Source organism: Hyla sarda, chromosome 5 (assembly GCF_029499605.1).
Source record: "Hyla sarda isolate aHylSar1 chromosome 5, aHylSar1.hap1, whole genome shotgun sequence".
NCBI lineage: Eukaryota > Metazoa > Chordata > Amphibia > Anura > Hylidae > Hyla > Hyla sarda.
The window spans coordinates 167621315-167639018 of NC_079193.1; the positions used below are offsets into that span (position 1 = coordinate 167621315).

The following is a 17704-nucleotide window of genomic DNA, read 5'->3' on the forward strand; positions in this document are numbered from 1 at the left end:
TCCTGTAAGATGTTTGGGACGTCACAGCCCGACTGAGCAGCTGGGTTAGTGTCACTTTCGCTTCAGACGCGGTGGTCAGCTTTGATCGCCGCATCTGAAGTGTTAATACAGGGCATCACCGCGATCGGTGATGTCCTGTATTAGAAGTGGGTCCCGGCCGTTGATGGCCGCAGGGACCGCCGCGATAGGTGTGTATTCGCCGTATAAGATGCACTAACTCAACTCCCCCCCCCCCAGTTTTGGGGAAGAAAAAGTGCGTCTTATACGGCGAAAAATAACGTATATACAACAGTTTCCCCTCTTTCAGTTGTCACTTACATGCAGGGAGTAAGAAAAATACCTCATACTGATATCCTCTGTGACTCTGTCCAAAGCCCTCAGTGAAATCAGCCCCCACCCTCCTAAGAGACACAGACCATATGGTTTCTGCCCTGCACTGATGACTTATTTTCCCTTTAGTGCTGATAACAGGGAGGTGTGTGCAGCCTTATCCAATCAGACACTGATTCTCTATTTGCTGCTCAGAACAGGAGGGTGGGGGCTTTTCTCAGAGAGTGAGAGCTATATAGCAGAGAAGAGCTGCAATGATTCCTAGGAAATGTATCTATAAATCAAGGATGGCAAAGAATATCGAGCAGCCAGAGAAGACCACAGGAGCCATGTATATCAGGCAGGATCATTTACAGGGAACATATCCAGGTAGTGTGATGGATTACAATTAGGAGGTAGTTTCTCCAGTAAGTCATCTTAGATCAATAAGGATCAGACCCCAGCAACTCTAAAATCATAAACAAGAGCAACGCAATGATAAGTAATTATATGAATTTGCTGTGCAACACAAATATTACAGGCAGCCCCTAGTAGCAGGTTGCATGCCACTGAACTCTGGCAAAGACTCTGGTATGATTACTACTTATGGGCTGTTGCTCTGTTAATAAATAGTTGGTAACTAGACTGATTCTATAATTTTTTTTCTTTGCAAAATTGATGTAGAATTATTGCACTTGCCACACTTGGAGGATATTTTTTTTGTCTTTTTACTTCATAGCATACACACAAATCACATATGACAGAGGTGGATTATTAAAACAGCCCACGTTACTTAAAAGTGACTGAACTTTGAGGTGTCAACACCACACCTAATCCGCTTCAGCATGGATTTGGTACAGATTTTCCTAAGATCATTGGGGGAAGATTTATCATAACCTGTATAGAGGAAGAGTGGAACAGAAAAATTCTTTAAAGGGGTACTCCAGTGGAAAACAATTTTTTTAAATCAATTGGTACCAGAAAGTTATACAAATTTGTAAAATGCTTCTATTTAAACAACTTAATCCTTCCAGTACTTATCAGCTGCTGTATGCTCCAAAAGAAGTTCTTCTCTTTTTGAATTTTTTTACTATCTGACCACAGTGCTCTCTGCTGACACCTCTGTCCATTTTAGCAACTGTCCTGAGCAGGAGTAAATCCCCATAGCAAACCTGTCCTGCTCTGGACAGTTCCTGACATGGACAGGGATGTCAGCAGAGAGCACTGTGGTCAGGCAGAAAAGAAATTCAAGAAGAAAATAACTTCCTCTGGTGCATACAACAGCTGATAAATACTGGAAGGATAAAGATTTTTAAAAATAAGTAATTTACAAATCTGTTTAACTTTCTGGCACCCTTAACGACAATGGACGTAAATGTACATCATGGTGACATGGTAATTAATGCACGATGGCGTACATTAACGCTCCGCTATGACAGCGAGCACCGGACCAGTGCTCGAGTCATGAGCGGTAGGTCCCGGCTGCTATCAGCAGCCAGGGACCCCCCCCCGGTAATGGCAGACATCCGCGATCGCACGGGTGTCCGCTATTAATCCCTCAGATGCCATGATCAATAAAGATCACGGAATCTGCGGCAGTGCGGTACTTTAAATGGATGATCAGATTGTCCACAGCGCTGCCGCGGGGATCCAATCATCTAGCATGCCGGCCGGAGGTCCCCTCACCTGCCTCCGGCCATCTCCTGGGGTCTTCTGCTCTGGTCCGAGATCACCGATAACACTGATCAGTGCTATGCCCTATGCATACAAGACGCCAAATTGCTGCTTAAGTTTTATACACACGTGTGGTATCAAAAAATACAGATCATGGCACAAAAAAAATTAGCCCTCATACCGCCGCTTATACAGAAAAATGAAAAAAAGTTATAGGTTGTCAAAATAGAAGGATTTTAAACATACTAATTTGGTTAAAAATGTTGCGATTTTTTTTTTTAAGCGCAACAATAATAGAAAAGTATGTAATCATGAATATTATTTTAATCATATTGACCCAGAGAATAAAGAACACGTCATTTTTACCATAAATTGTACGGCGTGAAAACTAAACCTTTCAAAATTAGCAAAATTGCGGTTTTCTTTTTAATTTCCCCACACATAGTATTTTGTTGGTTGCACCATACATTTTTTGGTAAAACTAGTAATTTCATTACGCAGGACAACTGGTTGCGCAAAAAAAAGCCCTCATACTTGTCTGTGGATAAAAATATAAAAGAGTTACGATATTTAGAAAACGAGGAGGAAAAAACGAAAATACAAAAATAAAATTGGCCTGGTCCTTAAGGGGTTAAAGCAGCAATCTGATTAGTTGCTATGGGCAATTTCATTACTCTTTCTCTATACAGGTTTTGAGAATCTCCCCCATGAACTTCAATAACATGGTCATACACAGTCATTTTGGGTTCAGTAAATGCCCACAGTAAACCCTGTTGTCTAATATTGGAGCCTAGCTACATGCATAGCTGTGAACCAAGCAAACAAAACAAAAAAGACTGCACTGCTGCAGAGGTTCTCCAAATATAAATTAGGTAAGATATGAAAATGAAAAGCCCAAAGTCAATGCGATTTTAAAGGAGAACTTTTAAAGATGGCCCTGACATCTTTTCCTTTTATCAGTTTCACATATTTGCTTACCTTGAATACTGAGACTTTCAGTTTGAAAGACTTTTTGTAGAGGGGGGAAATAAATGACGAGTAACTGCCCCATGATGGATCCAAGGACAGCATAGCAGAACATCTTATTACTGCAAAAGCCAATCTCAAAGACAGACTTGGTCTATTAAAAACAAAAAACTCAGATCAATAGTTAAATAAATTCAAGCATATTTCTCGTCATTTACATTAGTTACTCTAAGATAAATGTTGGTGCCATCTGCCACAGGTTTTCATGTTACAATTCACATTAGATGATCGTTTTACAGAATATTAAATGGCATTTCATTTTGAGCATCCCTTTGAGCTATTTTAACCCCTTAAGGACCCAGCCAATTTTCACTGTAGGATCCGGCCATTTTTTGCACATCTGACCACTGTCACTTTAAGCATTAATAACTCTGGGATGCTTTTACCTTTCATTCTGATTCAGAGATTATTTTTTCATGACATATTCTACTTTATGTTAGTGGTAAAATGTTGTCGATACTTGTATCATTTCTTGGTGAAAAATTCAAAAATTTTATTAAAAAAATTGAGAATTTTGAATTTTTTTTTAGTGACCGGACCTAAAATCGTAGTATACTACGGTTTTAGGTCCGGTCAGGAAACCGCATAAGGGTCAAAACTGAGCCGGAGTCACCGTTTGACTCCGGTCGGCTCATTAAAGTAAATGGAGGAGTTCAGCGCTGGTCTGGCTGGGTACGGGAGAGATCCGGCACACGTAAAGTAAAAAACGAAGTGTGAATGCAGCCTAAGTCAGTGTTCATGCCGAAAATCCTGTATGTGTTTGGATCAGCACCAATTTGGTGAGAGACAAAATTATTCAAAAAAATTTGTTTCAATTTTTAATTCACTGACTAGCTGAATACCCGGCGTTGCCCGGTTTTTCCTTCCTCATCCTTGTGGGGAGGAAAATCAACAAAGGAGGAAGCTTTTGACTTCAAAACCCAACCTAATATATTGTTGTCATATCCCGACTTGTAATATGTGTACCAAGGATTGAAATATCTCCAGCCGTATGGAAGTTATGTGGGAACATACATTTCCCATTGATTTGCATGGGACTTTAAACAAAAACCCTGATCCTCACAAATGGGGGTAGTTAAGGGTTAAATTAACTATCCTATATTTTAAGTGGACAGATAAGTAACATGTGACCAAGTATTATCGAAATATCTCCAGCCGTTTGGAAGTTATGCAGTAACATATTTCCCATAGACTTGTATGGGACTTTAAACATAAACCCCACCCCTGGCAAATGGGGGTGAGTAAGGGTTAAATCACCTATCCTATGTTTGTTGTTGACATATAAGTAACATGGGTGCCAAGTTTCATGTTAATATCTTTAGCCGTTTGGACGTTTTTGTGGAACATACACACATACATACACACACGTTGAGAACAAGAATCAAACCCGAATATTTATGCCAAACTAAGGAGAATGGGGGATTGGACTTTCCGGACATATACAGGTATTTTTTGGCAGGACAAATTAATTTTTTGATTGAATGGAAAAAATTAGCGTTTTTTGAATTTTGTTATCTAGACTTTTACGGATATCTTCCAATTATTGGAGTCAGGGAAGTTAGAGGAGGATAAATGGAGGATAGTCATATTGGTAAAAAATATGGTTAGATATAATATCATGGAAGATATTTTGGAAAGAAATGGATATCAGGGGAATAATGGATGAGGTATCATTGTTTGAAAATTTTAATATACATGAGGTCAGTGAGTTCGGAAAAACAAACATTCAGGGATAAGGGATGTTTAAGGATAAAGGATGTATGGGAGAAGGGGAAATTCAAGAAATGGACAGAATTAAAAGTAGAATTGCATTTAAAGGAGGGAGGATGGTTGGAATATAGAAGTTTTAAAGGAGCCTTTCTTGAATTGATAAGAGGAGGAAAAATATGCTCAATATACCCTGAGATAGTGGTTAACATTATGAGAGGAAATATAAAAAAAAAGAGGTGAATTGTGTTGGGAAACAATTAAGGGGGGTGAATAGAAAACAATTAAGGGGGGTGAATAGAGCAGAAGAGGGGATGAAGTAGTGTGATGGAGTAAGGGGATCTTTTTGTACAAGGATATTAACAAGATGTTGGAAAATTGGTTTGTTTTTTGAAATTTGTATAAATAAAAAAATACAAATACAAAAAAAATAAGATCTTGCTCATATCGGAGCGCTGTTTGCAGACTATGTTCAAATGACAGGACAGCTGCAAAGAATACATGCAGCAGATCAGTTTTTCTTGCTGAACTCCTGCAAAGCAACGGACACCAGATAGGAACCAGGCGGACTCCATTTAAAGTCAATGGGACCCGTTTTGAGCAGTTGTGCAATGGACTGTCCATATCCATTGTTTGTGCCTGGTGACAGCTCTGATGCAGATGTAAACTAAGCATTACCGCTCTTGAAACAAGTTTATGAATAAAACAAACAGTCCTAAAAACCCAAAATAGGCCAGTTTTTATAAGATACAATTCAATAAATAGTTAAAATAGTTATCTAACCTGTGATCTGGAGCTTAAAGCATTAAACATGTCGAAAAACACAAAGCATGTGAAGGTCATTGTTGTGTCCCGTGGGGTAATGACATTATCCCGAAGCTGAAAAATAAGACAAGAAGAGGCATCACAAACAACCTGAAGCTACACACACCTCTGCATACACATTACAGAGACAACCTTAACGATGCAGGACATAAATGTACGTCCTGGTGCGGTGGTACTTAACGCGACAGGAAGTACATTTACGTCCTGTACAAGACTGCGAGCATCGGAGCAATACTCTGCTCATGCGCGGCAGCTCCCGGCTGCTGATAGCAGTCAAGGACCCACCAGTAATGGCAGACATCCGCGATCGCGTGGATGTCTGCAATTAACCCCTCAGATGCCGTGATCAATACAGATCACGGCATCAGCAGGAGTCAATCAGAAAAACGCATGATCCGATCATCTGTAATGGCGGAAGAAGGTCCCCTCACCTGCCTATGTCAGTCTTCCGGCTTCTTCTGCTCTGGTCTGAGATCATGAAAGAGACCAGAGCAGAAGATGACCGATAGCACTGAACAGTATTAGCAATAAAATTATTGCTATAAATAGTCGCCCTATGGGGACTACTTACCCCTTAAGGACCACGGGTTTTTCCGTTTTTTGCACTTTCGTTTTTTTCCTCCTCATCTTTTAAAAATCATAGCCCTTTCAATTTTGCACCTAAAAATCCATATGATGGCTTATTTTTTGTGCCACCAATTCTACTTTGTAATGACAGTCATTTTACCCCAAAATCTACGGAAAAACTAAAAATCATTGTGCGATGAAATTGAAGAAAAAAAACGCCATTTTGTAACTTTTGGGGGCTTCCGTTTCTACGCAGTAAATTTTTGGGTAAAAATAACACCTTATTATTCTGTAGGTCCATATGGTTAAAATGATCCCCAGTTATATAGATTTGATTTGGTCATACTTCTCGAAAAAATCATAACTACATGCAGGAAAATTTATACCATTAACCCCTTAACGACCAAGGATATATATTTACGTCCTTGGCCGCCTCCCGCGATATAACGTGGGGTCACGTGGTGACCCCACGTCATGTCGGGTCGGTCCCGACATGTATCTGAAGCCGGGGCTAATAGCGCGCCGCAGCGATAGCGGTGCCGCACGCTATTAACCCTTTAGACGCGGCGTTCAAAGTTAAACGCCTCGTCTAAACCGAAAGTGAAAGTTGCCCGGCTGCTCAGCGGGGCTGATCGGGACCACCGCAGTGAAAATGCAGTGTCCCGATCAGCTGGGACACTAGCAGAGATCCTTTTACCTGCCTCCGGCGTGTCTCCTCGGCGATTGATTGCTCCAAGCCTGAGATGCAGGCTTGAGCAATCGACCGCCGATAACCCTGATCAATGCAAAGATAAGATCAGTGTGTGCAGTGTTATAGGTCCCTATGGGACCTATAACACTGCAAAAAAAAAGTTAATAAATGTCATTTAACCCTTTCCCTAATAAAAGTTTGAATCACCCCCCTTTTCCCATAAAAAACAAACAAACCTGTAAATAAATATAAGCATGTGTGGTATCGCCTTGTGCGTAAATGTCCGAACTATAAAAACATATCATTAATTAAACCGCACGGTCAATGGCGTACACGCAATAAAATTCCAAAGTCCAAAATAACGTGTTTTTGGTCACTTTATATCATGAAAAAATGAATAAAAAGCGATCAAAAAGTCCGATCAATACAAAAATGATACCGCTAAAATCTTCAGATCACGGCGCAAAAAATGAGCCCTCATACCGCCCCATAAGCGATAAAATAAAAAAGTTATAGGGGTCAGAAGATGACAATTTTAAACGTATAAATTTTCCTGCATGTAATTATGATTTTTTCCAGAAGTACGACAAAATCAAACCTATATAAGTAGGGTATCATTTTAATCGTATGGACCTACAGAATAAAGATAAGGTGTCATTTTTACCGAAAAATGTACTACGTAGAAACGGAAGCCCCCAAAAGTTACAAAATGGCATTTTTTCTTCAATTTTGTTGCGCAATGATTTATTTTTCCGTTTCGCCGTCGATTTTTGGGTAAAATGACTAATGTCACTGCAAAGTATAATATGGATTTTTAGGTGCAAAATTGTAAGGGTTATGATTTTTAAAAGATCAGGAGGAAAAAATGAAAGTGCAAAAACGGAAAAACCTGTGGTCCTTAAGGGGCTAAAATTGTCATCTTCTGACCCCTATAACTTTTTTATTTTACTGCGTACAGAGCGGTATTAGGGCTAATTTTTTGTGCCGTGATCTGAAATTTTTAGCAGTACCATTTTTGTATTGATCGGACTTTTTGATCGCTTTTTATTCATTTTTACATGATATAAAAAGTGACCAAAAATACGTAATGATATTTTTTTTAGTTCGGACATTTAGGCATGCGGCAATACCACATATATGTTTATATTTATATTTACTTTTTTATGGGAAAAGGGGGGCGATTTGGACTTTTATTAGGGAAAGGGTTAAATCACATTTATTAACTTTTTTTTTTTTTTTTTTACACTTTTTTTGCAGTGTTCTAGATCCCAAAGGGGGCTAAAACACTGCACACACTGATCACTGCAAAGCCATAGTTTTGCATTCATCAATGTTATCGGCGGTCGACTGCTCAAGCCTGCATCTCAGGCTTGGAGCAATCAATCACCGAAGGGACGATTGAGAGGAAGGTAAGAGAACCTCTGCTCGCATCCTAGCTGATCGGGACACCGCATTTTCACTGCGGTGGTCCCAATCAGCCCCACTGAGCAGCCGGGAAGCTTTTACTTTCTTTTTAGACATGGCGTTCAACTTTGAACGCTACGTCTAAAGGGTTAATAGCGCGCAGCACCGCGATCGCTGCCGCACGCTATTAGCCCCAGGTCCCGGCTTCAGTTACATGCCGGGACCGAACCGATATGACACGGGGTCACCGCATGACCCCACGTTATATCGCGGGAGCCAGCCAAGGATGTAAATATACATCCTTGGTCGTTAAGGGGTTAACCGTCTGCCATTACAGATGATCGGATACCCGGGGCAGCGCTGCGGGTTATCCGATCATCTTGCCGTAGATGCCGTGATCTGGACTGATCATGGCATCTGAGGGGTTAATAGGGGACATCTGCGCAATTGCGGATGTCGGCCATTACCAGTGGGTTCTACGGGTGTATGACGCAGAGTACCGCCAAACAAGGACGAACATTTATGTCTGTGGTCGTTAAGGGGTTAAACGCACTAATTTGGTTAAAAAGTTAGCGATTTTTTTAAGCGGTATAATAGAAAAGTATATTATATATATATATATATATATATATATATATATATATATATATATATATATATATATATATATATATATATGTATCATTTTAATCGTATTGACCCACAGAATAAAGAAAACGTCATTTATACGGAAAAGTGTACAGCATGAAAACGAAACCTCCAAATTCGCAAAATTGCGGTTTTCTTATCAATTTTCCCACACAAATAGTGTGGTTGTGTATGGTTGTGCCATACATTTTATGGTAAAATGAGTGATGACATTACAAAGGACAACTGGTCGCTCAAAAAACAATATAGATATAGAAAATATAAAAAAAGAGTTATGATTTAGAAGGCGAGGAGGAAAAAACGAAAACGTAAAAATAAAAAATTGTCCTTTACGCCCAAATGGGCTAGGGCTTAAGGGGTTAAAGGGGTACTCCGGCCCTAATACACCTTATCCCCTATCCAAAGGATAGGGGATAAGATGTATGATTGTGGGGGTCCCACTGTTGAGGACCCCCGCAATCTGCCATTGCGCACCCACCTTTGTGAGCTCTCCGCAGTGCTGGAGGCACTGAGTGTGTAGTGTGACGACCACGGGGCTGGAGCACTGCAATGCAGGTCAATGGGAGCACTGCAGAGAGCTCACATAGGTGAGTGCGCAATGGCAGATTGAGGGGGGTGGGCTTAGGCACCTTACTTCGGGACCCAAAGTATGACTGCCGGTGGGGGACACGCCTGCAGAGCGCATCTAAAGGGGGTGAATTACGGGATTTAACAGGACAGAAACTTGACGGCAACCCAACAAAAAAATGTAAGTAACCCCTGTATGGACTCCTGTTCACCAACACTATAACCCAGTGTATTGGTTTAGTGTGGGTGAACTTGCTGACAGTTTTCCTTTAACCCCTTAAAAAGGACTCAGGGTTTTTCAGTTTTTGCACTTTCGTTTTTTCCTCTACACCTTTTAAAAATCATAACCCTTTCAATTTTGCACCTACAGACTCATGATGGCTTCAGTTATTTTACCTTAAAACTACGGCAAAAAAATATAAAAAATCATTGTAAGACAAAATTGGGAAAAAAAACACGCCATTTTGTAAATTTTTGGGGCATTTAGTCTCTACACAGAGCATTTTTCAGTAAAAACGACACCTTGTCTTTATTCTGTAGGTCCATATGATTAAAATTATATCCTACTTCTATAGGTTTGATTTGGTGTTACTTCTGGAAAAAAAATCAATGTCCACGAAAATGTATACGTTTAAAATAATCATCTCCTGACCCCTATAACTTTATTTTTCAGGATACAGGGATGTATGAGGGCTCATTTTTTGCGCCATGATCGGAAGTTTTTATCTATACCATTTTTGTTTTCATCTGACTTTTTGATTGCTTTTTATTACTTTTTTATGGTATAAAAAGTGACCAAAAATACACTATTTTGGACTTTGGGAAAGACCAAGCGGTTTAATTAACAATATATTTTCATAGTTTGGACATTTACCCATCTGGCGATACCACATGTTTATATTTATTTTTATTTACAGTTTTGTTTATGGGAAAAGGGGAGTGATTCAAACTTATTAGGGAATGGGTTAAACTATGTTTATTGACTTTTTCCCCACTTTTTCTTTTTTGCAATGTTATAGCCCCCATAGGGGACTATAACATGCATTACACTGATTGCCCACACTGATCAATGCTATGTCTTTGCATAGCATTGATCACTGTTTTCAGCGCTCGACTGCTCCTGCCTGGATCTCAGGCACAGAGCGGTCATTTGGCAATCGCACAATGAGGAGGCAGATAGGAACCCTCCTCGTGTCCGTACAGCTGAACTTTATCGCCGCGTCTGAAGGGTTAATACCAGGCATCACCGTAATCGGCGATGTCTGGTATTAGCCGCAAGTCCCGGCTATCGTCAGCCACTGGGACCAACCAGATATGACGCGGGGTCACTGGATGACCCGCGTTATATCATGGGAGCCAGTGCAGGACGTAAATATATGTCCTGCGGCATTAAGGGGTTAACAATATTTTCAACCTGAACAATGTTTGCTTCATCAACATGATACAGATAAACAAGATGCAGAATTCAATATGAAGAGTATTGTGAAGGCTGAAACGTGACATCAGTTTTTTTTTTTTTTTTTTGGGCAAAGATGTGATAACTTTTTAGGTAGATAGAGCAATATATAAAACAACACAGAAAAATCTAAAAAGGACCAAGTACAAATGTAACATTACCTCCCTCCAGAACACAAACAGTGTGCCACATACTATGATGATGGAAGAAATAAGAATTTTGATAATTAAGTTTTTGGTGAGAATGCTATCCTTTAGGTTTCTTGGAGGCTTTCGTATAACATCTTTGTCCACTGGCTCCACTCCAAGGCTTAGCAAAAAAGAAAAAAAAAAAAAAAGAAATAAAGAAAGGTGTAGTCATATACAGTGATCCCTCAACTTACAATGGCCTCAACAAACAATAGTTTCAACATACAATAGTCTTTTCTGGACCATTGTAACTTGAAACCAGACTCAACATACAATGCTACGGATAGTCCAGATCTATGAAACGTGTCAATGGCTGGAAGAACCGACCAATCAGAATGGATATTCACTGGTAAAACACCTGTATTACTGAAGTGCATGCACTGAATTCCTGTCTGGTTGCACCCCCTACAGTACAGGGAGGTATTACATGTTCTGTACTCTTTACCTGTGCCAGGTTACCTGCTCCTTTGGACATCAGGTGAGGGCGGCTCCATTATATTTTTTTTTTTAGGACACTGCGTGTACTGTACAGGACCCTGAAGAAGCTCCTGTCCTCTACATAGACAGTGATTACAGCTCCTAGCAGATCTTTCTTACTTTTATATGGAAGGATTTGCTTTATCTATCTTCGTATCTACTTATTTTTCTTTAACCCTCACTTTTTCCTATTTTTGGATGACATTTTGGGGCTTCAAAACCAATTACCAGGTTTTCATAGAGTTCTGGACTCAACATACAATGGTCGTCCTGGAACCAATTAATATTGTAACTTGAGGGACCACTGTATAATGATGAAAACAAACTCTTGCTGCACATAAAAGAACATGAATGTGTTCTTGTCACCTATAATCTTGTGCTAAGACAGACATCTGCATCTATCACAAGTATTAATGTTCACTACCAGTTCATCTTTTCATCTCTAGTCTGCTGCTTTTTTTCTCATGTAATTTTCTCATGTTAGGGTACATTCACCCTGCGGAATCTCCGCGAGTGGAGATTCCATCAGGGGGCCGCCACCGTAGATACTTCGGCGGTAGGACCGCGGGGCACTGCGCCGTCACCATTGACGGCTATGGAGTACTCGTGGAATTCCGCGCAAAGAATGAACATGTTCTATCTTTGCGAGTAACAATTCCAGCTGCGGAATTATCCACCGCTGAAATTCTGCAGTGTTAACATGTCTCGTGGAAGACCATTCACACTAATGGTACCGTTCACTGCGCAGAATTCTACTCGTGGAATTCTGCAGTGTGAACATACCATTATAATGCTATACCTATCATGTGCAAAATTATTTTTTACTAACCCAAAATAAAAAAACAGTCCCTTTCTCAACAGTTGCAGGCATGCAGTCAGGGGTCTTACTGTTCTGAGATTGTGGATCCTGTCACTATTAATTCCCGCTTTCTCACACTTTTCTTTCGTCTTTCCTTACCTTTGAGCTGGAGGGCCATCCATGATTATATTGATCCACAAAATCTGCATGGCATTTAAAGGGTTTGGGAAGTTCATTAATGTAGCAAGGGATATTAAGGTCAATGCTGCAATGCTCCTAATGTAAAAAAATAAAAATTACCAATTTGTAATGAAGCACTACAGTAAAGTTGTAATGAAGCACCATTTGATTTAAAAACATTTGTTTTCCACCAGAGTACCCCTTTAATACTACATTGGGTTTAGGGTACAAATGAACACCACATTTTCTGGTTTTACATTGGTGTCTAGATGAACAAACAGGCTAACTTACCAATCCGTATATGAGATGCTTTGTTATTTTTGGTCTTGATACCCTACTATCTTTGGACTGTCTCTTTATATACTGCACAATTATTGCATTGATTTTTATCTTAATACGCTATTAAAAGCTAAGTTTTATGCACTCCCCCTCATTTCTGTCTGGATAATAAGCTTTAAAGCAACTAGGCCTCAGTGCAATCTATAACTGGGGCCCTAACTATAATGCTGGTTTCTACTAACCGGTCTCTTAATATAGTAAAGAAAGTGCTTATGGGCCCCCTTAGGCCCCAGGGTGCACCCTTTACACCACCTATAGTTACACCAATGCATATATGTCCTTAATAAATAAAATTGGTACATTTTAAGTGAGAAATAAAAATCCTCTAAGGCAGCTGTGGAGATAATTTAGTGTAGTCAAAAATGTGTTGTGTAACCTCCATATTATGGGTCTTTCCTTCCTGCTTCTTGTGAATGTACATCATTTGTCTCTATGGTTAGTGAGTGGGCTCCTCCTGGTGTGATTTCTATTTGCTGCATCCCTCCTCCCCGTCTCTTTACAGTTTTACACTATATAGTGTTTTTGAGGAGATTTTTGAACAATCCCAACATTCAAGAGGTTTCTGACCGGGGTAACACCTGTCATCTCTCCAATCAGCACTCTGCAATGTGACCGATCATTTTTCATAGCAGCTGGAGGCCTTCTGAAGCCCTCCATGCCTGCCGATCGGGCATCTGCTCATGTGTCTGCCTCAGACTCCTATAAGCAGAGTGCAGATGTAACTAAGCTATCTAATAAAAGTCTCAAGAGCAAAATAGGTTTTTCAAAAATACCCCAACTGACAGCCAGTTCACCTGCACCAAATCCAACACACTGGGTTTTAGTGTGGATGAACCTGAGTAAAATGTATCACTGTATCAAATCGGTCCAGCTATTTCTGAGTAACATGCCCGCTACTACTATGCAAAAATTCCCCTTGCGCAATGGAGCATAGAGCCGGCCTTCCAAGCTTCTGTTCTTCCTCTATACTCCCATATGCCCGCCCATCTTCTGTATATGCCTGAATCTTCTCTCACACCCTAATGACATGAGAGCATGTGCCCATGTGAGCCCTCTGCTAGAATAGCAAAGTGCTCATGTGGGCAGAGGCTCCACGACACTAGGATGTGAGGAGTGATAAGGAGGAAGCTATTCTAGCAGAGCGCTTCTGTGGGCACATGCTCTCATGTCATTAGGGTGTGAGAGGGAAGATTTATATATTCTGCATATGCAGAAGTTGGGCGCTGACACATTGTGGGGATAGATTGCGGGCAGCTGCTACTGCCAACAGTGACAACAAATACCCTGTGCAATCCAAATGTTTGCTTAAAGATAAAAAAAAAAACACACACCCACGCTATCAATAGCAACAGAGTTTGAATAGCTCATAACTTCTTAATTATATTTAATATATGGTCCTTTTTATGTTGTGTGGTAATGCACTTCTAACGATGGTGGTATAGCCATTGTATAGTATATAAATCAGGAATCTAGAACTTTTCCCCTAACATTACCAGTTATTAGCTGCATTAATACATGCATTCATGTTCTGTCAGCCTTACTGCTAGGGTTGAGTGCTCAGTAATACAGCATCAACAATGGAATTACCCCTCCCTTAACTTGCTTGACTTACGTGCTAAGCTGGAAGCGAACAAAATTTTTTATGTTGTTGTAGATTCCTTTCCCCTCTTCAATCGCTGACCTGCAATTACAATTATTTCAAATCCAGTAAGTCTTTGGCAGAGAATATTGTAAGTGCTAATGAAAACATCTCAATGTCAAGCTAAAGAACATTGTTCAATACAAGCTCTACCTGAAATTAATATGTTCTAGCAACACAAGCATTTTAGCAATAACATGTTTCTGAGAAATGAATCCTTGCCTGCAGCTCTGTCACTGTCATTTTATCTTAACCCTTAGTTAGGATTTAGTATAGAACACCTCAAAATAAATCATTCTGCAGAGCCTTGGTCAAAAATATAATTTAGAAGAAACCACTATACAGAACATCAGGTAACCAGAAAGATTAAAGTTCTAACAAACACAGTACTTTCTCAACCACTCAACTGAATTAAAAGGGGTTATCAAGGTCTTTAAAGCCAGTAAGTGTCATACCCCCACGGCTCTATTATTAAAGATCTAGGTCATAAGTTTGGAAAACCCTTTGACTTTTACAAAATAGACCGAGAAAAAAAAAAAATTCTTCAAGTAATATGCATAGGACTTACATAATTGTATGAAAATCATCCTCCACCAGGATCATGTCTGCTGCCTCTTTACAAACATCTGTTCCCGTTTTGCCCATAGCAACCCCAATGTCGGCAGCTTTCAAAGCCACTGCGTCATTCACGCCATCTCCGGTCATAGCAACGACTGCCCCAATGTTCTGCAAGCTCTAAAGTACAGAAAGATTATTTCATTTATATCTCTAGTAAGCCCAGCAGGCAGATTACTGCAGTGCGCCCAAAAATGTTTCAATATTAGGATGAGAATATAGGCAGTGTTAGGAGGAAGTATCCCTGTAGTGAAGGCATAACTTGGATAACAAAGGACAGAATCTGACATGATGACAGTTTTTGAAGACTTTAGGTGCAAAAAAAATAAATAAATAAAAATCACCAAAAAGTGAGAATAAAAAACACTGGGGAAAGAAAAATCTGACTTGGTCTTGAATTTACTGCCAAATATTCTGCCGCATGTGAACATGTGCCTAGCCTTGTGCATGATAATGTTTGTGGCAATGGACATAGTAGCGATACAGTTCCGCAAACATGTAAATAACAGAAATAAAGATTAAAAGACACCAACTTACCTTCACAATTTTTAATTTGTGCCTTGGGCTGGCTCGGTAAAACACAGAAACCTTGAACATAAGATTAAACTTGAGTCAATGAAACATATATAAAGCAATGTTTCTAAAATGTAATGTAGGAAAATAGCTGCTTAACCAGCCATACATTGCAATTTTACTGACCTTTGGTACCATCTGGGAGAGATTCTGAATGTCCATTGTATCCACCTCCTCTCCAGAAAGGGACTGTGTGCCATTGGAATAGAAGCCAAGACGACTAGCTGTGGAAAAGAGTAAAGTTTACTTATTTCACAGTAAGGAAGGTTAAAGAAATGCCGGCCCCCTGCCCCCTAGTGAAGTCACACCACACACCCTCAATGCAAGTCTATGGGAGGGGGCGTGGCGGCCGCCACGCCCCCTCCCATAGACTTGCATTGAGGGAGCATGATGTGACATTACGAGGGGGCGGGGGCCGGCCCCGGCAGCGCAAACACAGCGTTCAGAATTAAATGTTCCGAACACTGGTCAGTGGAGTACCCCCTTTAAAAACAAACAAGCAATGTGTGTCTGCAAGCAAATCCAACCAGGAATCAGACAGGGTGGAACACGTCAGGCAATGCATTGAGCCTGAGAGGCTGGATCAGTATAGTGTCAATAATTCTCCTGCATACTAAGAGGCAGGCTGGAGATGAAGACCATGTTTAATCCACTAAAGTAAAACAGAGTCTTAATGATAAAAATGCACTTGATAATTCAAGAGGAAAGTAAGTGAAACAGAAATGGTTTTCTGTCTGGAAAGCTCTTATTACTACGCCACATGCTCCCTTTATTGTATATAAGTTAACAGCACAATTGACCTTGATAAGTCAAGCAATGTAAAAGCACTTAATGCAAAGAGGAGCTTACAGTAAATTATTCCACTTAACTTGAGCTCCACAACTTAAAGGAAAGGATTTATTAAGAAATTGCCAGCCAGCATGCTAACATCATTACTGCTCAGAGGACATCTAAAAGAAGAACCTAACAGTAATTGAAGCCAAGCCCTAGAGTCACATTATATCAGCTCCATTACAGCACAATACAGAGATTCCTTCCTTACCAATAGCCACGGCCGTTTCTTGTGAATCTCCAGTGATCATTTTAATTGCGACACCAGAACGGATAAGAGTAGTGATCGCTTCCTTCACCCCTGTCCTAGGAGGGTCGATGATTCCCACCAAGCCCAAAAATGTAAGCTGCCCCAACTCTGGACCAGATGCCAGAGCAATAACTGCGAGGAAAGAAAACAAGGAAAAATGTTAATGAAACCGAAACCAATGAAGTCTACAGCTCCTATGTAAACCTATATATCTCTATGTGAACAGGCTACTAAACACTTTGCAGTAGGGCTGCACGATATGGGGAAAATGTGAGATTGCGATTATAGGCCTAAATATTGCGATTTCAATATGCAATGCGATATAATAAATTATGAAATCCCCCCATTTCATGTCCAATCTCCTCCATTTTACAACTATCCACTCATTTTATGCCCATTTCACATCTCCCCATCACATTCTCCCCTCATGGTCACATCTTCTCCCATGACATTTTCCCCCTATGTCACATTTCCGCCCCTGCCACATTCTCCCCCATATCACATCTCACCCCCCCCCCCCTTGTCACATTATCCCCCCCTGTAGGTAGCTTTTTGTACTGCAGCAATACACTGGGTTTCCCGAAAAAGACCTTTCCTCATCAGCCAATCACTGGCTTGACATGTGACACCGCTGCAGCCAGTGATTGGCTGAAAAGGAAAGGTCCTACTACTTGTATGGTAAAGAGGAGACACCGGACCGCACGGAGACGAACGGCATCTGCAGGGATTGGGAGTAGGTGAGCAGAAGGTGTTTTTTTTTTTTTTTCTGCGCCCTTTTACTTAGTTCAGTGTTTTTCTACCGGGTGCCTCCAGCTGTTGTGAAACTCATACTACCAGCATGCCCAGACAGCCTGCTGGGCATGCTGGGAGTTGTAGTTTTGCAACAACTGGAGGAAACCTGGTTGGGAAACATTGACATTTAGTATTTAAATTAGTTTT

The 17704-nt window shown here is 40.4% G+C and overlaps 1 protein-coding gene across 5 annotated transcripts in view; it reads right to left on the minus strand.

Annotated features, from left to right (window-relative positions):
- Window positions 1-17704, minus strand: part of ATP2C1 (ATPase secretory pathway Ca2+ transporting 1) — a 165532-nt gene that overhangs the window by 1644 nt on the left and 146184 nt on the right. For 4 of the 5 annotated variants that reach the window (XM_056520659.1, XM_056520660.1, XM_056520658.1 and 1 more), the window contains 9 exons: window positions 16727-16897; window positions 15811-15908; window positions 15649-15699; window positions 15065-15231; window positions 14470-14538; window positions 12498-12614; window positions 11036-11183; window positions 5500-5595; window positions 2962-3103 (listed from right to left, as the gene is read on the minus strand). In XM_056520659.1, coding sequence (XP_056376634.1) covers window positions 2962-3103; window positions 5500-5595; window positions 11036-11183; window positions 12498-12614; window positions 14470-14538; window positions 15065-15231; window positions 15649-15699; window positions 15811-15908; window positions 16727-16897 — 1059 coding nt within the window. Of the gene's footprint in view, window positions 1-2961; window positions 3104-5499; window positions 5596-11035; window positions 11184-12497; window positions 12615-14469; window positions 14539-15064; window positions 15232-15648; window positions 15700-15810; window positions 15909-16726; window positions 16898-17704 lie in introns of those variants that run through there. The other variant, XR_008844057.1, reaches the window with a different exon arrangement.